At 37.2% G+C, this 8926-nt stretch overlaps 1 protein-coding gene across 1 annotated transcript; it reads right to left on the bottom strand.

The window, feature by feature from the left end:
- Positions 1-411: 411 nt before the first annotated feature.
- On the bottom strand, positions 412-1482 carry LOC129903681 (uncharacterized). Its single transcript, XM_055979221.1, has one exon. It carries the CDS (start codon positions 1480-1482, stop codon positions 412-414), a length of 1071 nt encoding a protein of 356 aa, XP_055835196.1.
- Between the last annotated feature and the right edge of the window lie 7444 nt (positions 1483-8926).

Below are 8926 nucleotides of genomic sequence, written 5' to 3'. Positions count from 1 at the left end.
AGACCATATCTGTATCTAACCACTTAATAATTTCCTTCTTTACCACATCTTGCATAGGTGGGTTTAATCTCCTATAGTGTTTGATATTGGTAATGCACTCCTCCTCTAACTAAATTTTGAGAGTGCAAATACCAAGAGGAATACCTATAATATCAGGAATAATCCAACCAATGGCTTTCTTATAACTCTGCAATACCCCCACCAATGTTGTCACCTGTTCTTTACTCAAATCTATAGTAATAATTACTAGTAAAGTGTTATACTCACCAAGAAATACGTACTTCAAATGGACTAGCAATTCTTTGAGTGCAAGTGCAGGCGGTACCTCTATGGATGGTTTAGCAGGTGGAGTTGGGTTGTTCTTCAAGTCAAGATCAAGATTTTTGGGAGCATAGGTGTATGACCTGACCCCTACAAAGCATTTACAGACTCATCGTACCCCTCAATACCATCACCATCAAAATTCATCATTATAGCTGGTAAAGGGTCAGCAGCAAGCCTTTCCTTAATAGGCACATCAATAATATTCTCTACCTCAATATTGAAAAAAGATATCACAGTCATATCCTTTGGATGCTTCATGGAGCCATATACATTAAACTTAATGTCTTTATTTTTTATACTAAATGTAATTTCTCCATGCTCTACATCTACCAATGTTCTATCAATCGCCAAAAATGGTCTCCCTAGGATAATCGGAACCTCAAAATCAATTTGGCAATCCAGTATGACAAAATCAGCAGGGTAAATATACTTGCTCACTCGCACCAACATATCACAAAAATTTCCTATTAGATGTTTCACAGATCTATCCGTCATCAGTAGCCGCATAGAAGTCTGTTTGGGGGCTTCCAAGCCCAACTGTTTGTAGATGGCTAGTAGCATTGAATTAATGCTAGCTCCCAAATCACATAGAGCCCTTGAAAAATTGAAAGCACCAATGGTGAATGCTCCTGAATCTTCCTTCTTTTCCACCAATGATCTTGTGGAAATGGCGCTACACTGATGTAAATTGTCAGCTGGCACAAAAGAAACTGTCCTCTTCTTTGTAACCAAATCCTTCATGAACTTGGCATAACTTGGCATTTGCTCTAGCGCTTCCACCAATGGAATGTTGACCAATATTTCCTTAAGCATTGAAATAAACTTCAGAAATATGCCATCCTCGGCCTTGTTCTTCAATAAATAGGAAAATGGCGGTGGCGGCTTGTGAATAGGTGGAAAAGGGTAAGGTCCGTCTGCCTCTATTTGCTTTGTACCATTATTCTCCCTTGTATTTTTCCACTCCAATACTAGCTCATCAGCCTCATCATCTTCATTGAACATAACTACCGTATTTGTCTGATGCCTTGCCTGCCCATCAATCTTAGAAAATGTATCTTTAGTTTGCTTAGCGCCTATAATAATAGTGTTAGAAAGTACCTTACCACTCCTCGTTGTCACTGTCATGCATTTCCCATATTTCCTAGGACTTTGCATCATGTCACTAGGTAAAGTACCAGTCTTCCTCTAATTAAATATTGTTGATAATTGGCCCATCTGATGCTCTAATTGCTTGATAAAGGTAGAGTGTGAATCCACCAATTGACTAATATTAGTCATGTATCCTCACATATATCTGACTCCAGAATCAGTCGCCTCAACCTTCTGTACGACCTTTTTTATTATGTCTTCCAACTTAAAGTTTCCACTATTGTTTTCAGCCCGATCTTTGTTCATTGGTGGCACATAAACTCCACTTCTATCATTCTTGAAGTTGTCCTTGTTTTGTTGATTTCCTTGATCATGATTACCTGTCCAGTTATAGTAGTTACCCCATTAAAAGTTCCGAACTTGGTTTCCATTGTTGTATGTCCGAAAATGCCCCTAGCTATTCAGAAACTTGGCTTCCTCCTCCTAATCAAACTCTGATTTATCATATGGACTTCTAGTATCCATAGATTTTACCTTTTCAAGCCCTCCACCAATAAACACTTGGTTTATAGATCCATCTGAGTACTGATATGGGCCATGTCCTAATCACACTCATCTTCCTTTCGCCTTTGCTCCACTAACATATCAAATAGAATGCCAAAACATTTATATCAGTGTCTCTAGTCTATCAGGCTCTGTTATTCTTTGTGAGCTGATCTAGAATTATTGTGGCTTCTTAAAATGTTTTGGCCATGAATGAACCACCACAAGTTGCATCTATGACTAGCTTGGTTACAAAATTGCAAGACCTGTAGAATAATTCCTTTAAGTGCTCATCAGCCAGGTTGTGATTTGGACACTACTTTTGCTTCTTACTGAATCTCTCCCAAGTCTCATGTACTACTTCAGTAGGTAACTGCTTGTGAGAACCAATCTCATCCTTGATTTCCAACTTCTTGGATGGTAGGAAAAACCTCTCCAAAAATGCTTCTTTCAACTCCCTCCAGGTGGTGATTGAATTATGTGGAAGCTTATTTAACCACTTCAATGCCTCCCCAGACAAAGACAACGGAAACAGACGCAGTCATACAGCTAATTGGCTAACCCCAGGGATTTTAGAGGACTTACAGGTGGTAATAATGTTCATCACCTATTGGTTAGCATCGTCACTTGCTGCTCCACTAAATGTTTCTTTTAGGTTTAACATCTGTAGCATGGTACTAGTTATGGTGAACTTTACGCCAGGAGGTAGTGGTGGGGGACTATAGCTCTAGTAGCTCCCGCATCATCCATATCAACATCATCATCAACTAGAGCAAAGTTCACAGGTCTTTGATCTCTTCTTTACAAAGCTCTATTGAGCACATCCTTATTGTCATCACTATTCCTAACTTGATTTTCAGCCAGCTCTCTCAGCCTTAGCGCCTCATGCTCTTGTGCATGCATCTTTCGAATTGAACTTTATAGTTTAGGATCATAGGGAAGTAGTGGTTCACCCTTGCTTCATGTGTTATGCATGCACTATCTGTTCCCTTCAAAAACACAAACAAGAATCAAAAAGTAAAATTAGGAAATAGAACTACAAATAGAATTAGCAACTAATAAAATATTTCAAAGTCGTATTCCTTAAAAATGATGCCATTTTTATAATGCTCAATTATACATCTCGAAAGAGATATAGATGACCATTAGCAGTATATTTTACCAAACTAAGAGTCAGGGTCGAACCCATAGGGAATAGGTTGAAACAAGTTCTATAAGCTGTCAGTATTCAGTGTAATTACTACTACCCAAAAAATAAGTTGCATAAAGTAAAATGGGGGGATATGTTGTTTAATTTAGTAACCACTTAATGATGTTTTAGCAATGTAACTAACAATTATATTGTGAACAATAGTGGAATTTAGCTAGGATTGTGTTTCCCATGACAAGTAACTTAAAAGACAATTTGTATTAATGATATTGTTTAATGTATTGTATGCAAAATCTAGCAATTTATGTAACATCTAATTCACCTCTAGGTTCTTCTTAGACGTATCTCATTCATCTTCTCTCGGTTTCAGAATGTATTCTTTATTATGCCTCACTCTAGATCTCAAAGTACTATCTCTTCCCGGTGTCAAGTAACTTAGACAAAATGTATCCCTTCTTTCGAAGTCAAACTCTTCGAATTATTCTTGTGATATTCTTTTCCTAATCACTACCTCCCTCCCGGGAAAGCAATGAATATGGGAAAGTTCTTAATGCGTGCACTCACTGAGAAGACTTTAACTAAAGAAACCACAATACATGTAAAAACAAATTAGGAATATCAATGTTACATTTTGCCTATTTAATTAAGTTGTCATTGTTCCCAAAACCCTAGTTTTGGGCTTAGCTAATCATAATTGTAAGTAAAAGAACAAGAATTTGTGTAGAATTCATGAATCAATACCTACGCGAATGAAGAAGTAAACCTTGAATCAAACACAAGAACCACAAATCAAGAATGAAAACTGGAATGATATTTTAAGAATCAATCTCCAAAAGTAGTAGAGTGTAGCTTCAATATGTTCACAAAGTACTCAAAAAACTAATAAAATGTGGAACCCTAAAAATAAAATAAATTTAGGTATTTATAGAAATACAAAATCAAATCCAAGACCAACTAGGAAAACTTAAGTCGGCACTTTTCACTCTAGGTCATTACGGACCATAGTGAAGTTAACGGTCCGTGCTGCTGCTTCTATGGTATTTTTCTTGGATTCTTCACCTGTGTAAACTTGATTATTTCACGGGCAATCATCACGCTCTATGGTGATGAATACAGTCCGTACTTACTTCCGTTGTGATAGCCTTTGTGAATTCTCCAACTTCTTCCCTCAATCTTTACGATCAGCCAATATGGTCTTTAGTGGACTCCATGGCCCATGATGGGTTCCATAGAGTTACACTTGGACAAAATTGTAGCAACAACATCTTCACAAGATCAGCAGTACAATATCCACCACAGCCCGTACAAGGCACTATGGTCCGTGGTGGGTTCTATGAAGTTATACTTCATCATATCCTCCAACACAACTTTCTTCTCTCATCATCACTACGCCAACCACCACGGCCCGTACAGGGCACTATAGTCCGTGGTGAGGCTCATATTCCTCAATCCTAATCCAAACAGTACTCATACCCAAAGAATCATCAAAACTCATGCGTGACTTAGATTTTATACAACACAAACAAAATGCATATCATATCTACAAAATATGCTTGCAACACACACTAATTCAGTATTTTGAGCGTCCAAAATATCATAAATACGCGACATATCAAGATGTCAAACAGTCAAAATCAAGAGTCATTCCTGTAGTTAAGGTCCGTTGGCGCATCGTCCAGTCGAGGAGGCTACCTAGGAGACCGAGTAGGAGATGCGGGTGAGTTCCCTGATTATTTGAGCCTTCATGTAGTTCTTGACTCTTAGTAGTGGATGTTGTAAAGACCCTCTGGGTCATTTTTTAAATAAAGCATTTATTTCTTCATTTAGAGTATATCTGTAGTGACCTCAAGTCATATATGACTTGCTGACGCTGACTGTTCAGTCGCCTGGTCGTTCATTTGGGTATTAAGCCCATTTCCTATTTTGGAGTTTTTATTACTTGAAAAAGTGATTTTGGTAATTGCTTCAATTAAATGAACTCAGAATGGAATTTTGATGGTTTTATCAGCTCTTGAATGGTAAAATTAGGCTAGTAACATGATCGACACAAGTATCGAGGTAATCGGTACAAGTTTGCAATCATTTGGTAATTTAGCTTTGGAAATTTGGCATATGGTTGACTTTGGTCAATATTCTTGAAAAATGCGCTCAAATGAAAATTTTGTCAACGCAATTAGTTTTGACATGTCGAATTTGATCTAGGATGAACCCTTCATTCACTTCTCGAGGCTTTCGATCTAATCCCGAGGCCCATTGTAGAATTTGACTAAAAATGGCAATTAGGTGTGGAACCACTTTTTGTTAATATTACCTCAAATGGAAATTTTGAGTACTCTGTTGAGTCTGAAATATTAAATTTGGTGGGGTAGCATAGTTTGTTTGCGCGCACGGGGCTTACAATGAATCTCAAGCACCCCATCGGAGACTTTAAAAAAGAGAATAATCAGGTTGTGCACTGGTGCACCGTATTTGGCGCACCCTCGCCCTATAAGACAACCTTTCTCATAAATTTTCTTCTAATTTCAAATTGTATTTCTTAAAAAATTTAAGCCCGAATTTAGTGATTCAAAGGTCCATCTTGCATGAATTTTTGTGGAGACAATCATGGTATAGTCAAAATTGGTTGAAGATTAATCGTTTGAGTTAAATTGAACCATTTTTCTGCTGCTATTATTGAGTTTTGACCTAAGGTTTTTGGAGAATTTTGAGACTTGATTTCTTAGGCTTGTTAGGCCCGAATCTAGCAGTTCAAGAGGCTAATTTGTGTGGTTTTCCACACAGAATGTGTTGTCATGATTGGCATTCATATTTGAAGTTTTGTTGGAGGTAAGAATCATGATTTAGCTGCTGTCATAGCTCATTTTTTAGCTCACATTTTTGGAGAATTTTGGAAGATAATTTCTTACTTATTTTAGGTCAGAATTTGTGATTCAAGAGCCTAGATTGCGGATTTTCACGAGGATCATTGTTGTGTGGTTGGTTTCATCTACTTCACTTTTGGTAATTTCTTGAATATAGTCGCTGCCCTTGTTGTCCTTTTTTGCTTGTTTTAGATTTTTATTGCATGTTCAGGTTGGGGCTATTTCGAGCCTCGAATTGTGTTCCTTTTTGGAACACAAGTTTGGAGTAACATTTAAGAATTTTTCATGGAGTCAATTCCATAATTTACAGAGCGAGTCCCATATTCTCATTTTTTTACTCCAAAATTTGACCCATCTCGTAATATAGTAATTTTGGTGTTAAAACGACCGTATTGACTTTGTGATTCTATTGTTGATAGCATGGCAGCGTTCTAAGGCTGTTCGAAAAGGAAAAACTATGATTTCTTGAGTTCGAGCACGCACAATCGGCCTACAGGTAGGCTATGATTTCCCCTTCTTTAGAATGAGCATGTTTAGGCATTTGTATACCAATTTTTATCTGTTTAGGGGGTTTTGGGGATTCAAGCATGCTAAATTCCTAAATTTCATGTTGTATTCTCTATTTTTTGGGAATTCAAGCTAGTTGATCATATCTCTTGTCAAGTGTTGATCATCCATACCTTGAGGCGAGTATTGTTTATTTGGTTTATGTCCTTGGAAGCATGTTTGGCCTTAGTCTAGGCTTAGACTAGTGTTGCCTTACACTTGCATAATTTTGGTGCTAGCCGGCCTTGGAACTTCTATGACGTCATTTCGGCTAGCTCAGCTCCATATAGATTAATAGAGAAGACTTGAGTCTGATAGTCTAAGCCTTATCTAGGTAGTTACAAAGGTTTGAAATCTTATCTCCATAATATCCTACCATTATATTAGTTCCGTATCACCTTATTATTGGTTTTGAAAGTCTATTCATCAATCCTGGTTAGATATGGATCGGCAGGAGTGATTTATTAATGGAACTCAGATTAAGGGTACTTCTCATGACACTCGGTTGGCTGTTAATCCTAATTCTGAGCAATTCGCCTTTGTTCATGGTTCAAGTCCCCAATTGATTCCATCGGGCATGGTTCAAGTCCTTGCCTTGGTATTATTGCCTCAGTTCATGTCCCTGGCTTTACTTGGTTGTGGTTTAAGTCTACTGCGTCTATCAAACTTGGTTCAAGTCCATAGCTACTTACAAGTCCTGGTTCAAGTTCATAGCTATTATTACCTAACCTCAAGTCCTTGGTCTCTTTTGCACGTGGTTCAATTCCACGATTATCCACACCTTGTTCAAGTCCTTGGTTACTATCAAATCTTGGTTCAAGTCCCTGATCCTCTTATGATTCTTCGATCCAAGTCCTAAACTATAGTTCAGCTTTGGTTAAAGCTTCAACTTACAGAATGGTTCTGTTCAAGTCCGCGGGAAGTTGTGGCATTGTAGGAACTTCATCAAATTCTTTTATTTTATTTCAACTATATTTGTTTTTACCGGGCTTATGGAAGTCCATACAGGTTGTTACTTTTAGACTTGTGCACGAGTATACCGGCTGAGTTTATGGGAGCCCGGTGGATTTAGCTAGTTTCTCTCCTTCTTCTTGTATGTTGAGTATGCTCGTGTACATACCTACCTTGAGTTCGCATTTCTATTTTTGGTTGTGGTTAGTTCTCGCATTTTAGTTTACTTTTCCTTATCTTGCTCAGTCGGCCTATGATGCCTACTGGGTACCTATTTTTTTGGTACTCATACTACACTCTGCATCTATTTTCGTGATGTAGGTTTGATTACTCACTATTAGCATTGATTTCGAGCTAGCTGCAGTCATGACTGGAGACAAGGGTAAGCATACAGCGTTCTTGATTTACCTGTCTCCCTCTGTATATATATGTGTGTATGTATATATATATATATTTATATATTATCTGTCTTTTGCTCTTTGAGACAGTCTTGTTTCTGTGGTCCACTTTTGGGACTTGTACTCATTTTTTAGTAGCTCTGTATATGTGACTTCTAGGTTATGGGAGAAATCTTTTGGTTTGTGTATATTTTTATTTTCTTTCGCCGTTTATTTGTGTTCCTGTTCATTCATTCTTACTTTTAGTTTATTTGTGTTCCTGTTCATTCATTATTACTTTTAGTTTAATTGTTGGTCTTCTACCCTGACATCACATTACTTATAGTTCCAAGATATGGATCGGCTTGTCTACTGGGGTTATAGTAGGCGCCATCATGACCTGAAAAATCGAGTCGGGACAGCTTGGAGTCACTTGTTAAACTACGCACAGATCATGACTAGGGGATAGTCTTGAACTGTGACACTTGGATAGTGAATTTGAAAGATTATCACAAGATTAAAAATTTCACACTCTGAATCGATATTTTAGAGGTGACTGACACTCAGAACCATTAATGCCTTCAAGCGAATTCTTTGTCTTCCATGCTATGAGATTGAACACTGAAATATGCAAAAGGTGAAAACTAACAATAATGGGTTAAAATGCTTTAAAAAAATAATTTTTACAAGTCAAAAACTAAAAACAATTGGGACAATATCAATACTAAAAACAACTGACTATTATTTTTTAACGAAGCCTCTAGTGTTTGAACTGAATAAGTCCACCAAGACAAGATCCTGATCTGTCTATAAGCTAAACAACTAAGACTGAACTATAAATTGATAAATCATAACTGAAGTCCTAAAGACGAGGAGGACTCACTACAAGCTGAGTGTGAAAATCTACTGAAACGTGTCACTATGGACCTGACTTTGAACGTCAAAAATCAACATCATAAAATAATGTTATGCAAAGGGTGTCATTACATTAAATGTATTGTTATGTAAAATAGTTGAAATGAAATGATACTATGAGTGATAAAGTTGAACAATTGAACATGAATATAATAGACATTAAAATCATG

This window comes from Solanum dulcamara, chromosome 9 (genome assembly GCF_947179165.1).
Source record: "Solanum dulcamara chromosome 9, daSolDulc1.2, whole genome shotgun sequence".
Classification (NCBI taxonomy): Eukaryota; Viridiplantae; Streptophyta; class Magnoliopsida; order Solanales; family Solanaceae; genus Solanum; species Solanum dulcamara.
The sequence above is the reverse complement of the archived record's forward strand: the minus strand, read 5'-3'. Positions and strand labels throughout refer to the sequence as shown.

What these genes read in the sequence shown, in the direction of transcription:
- LOC129903681 (XM_055979221.1), bottom strand. Translation starts at nt 1,482, where the DNA reads ATGATGCAAAGTCCTAGGAAATATGGGAAATGCATGACAGTGACAACG.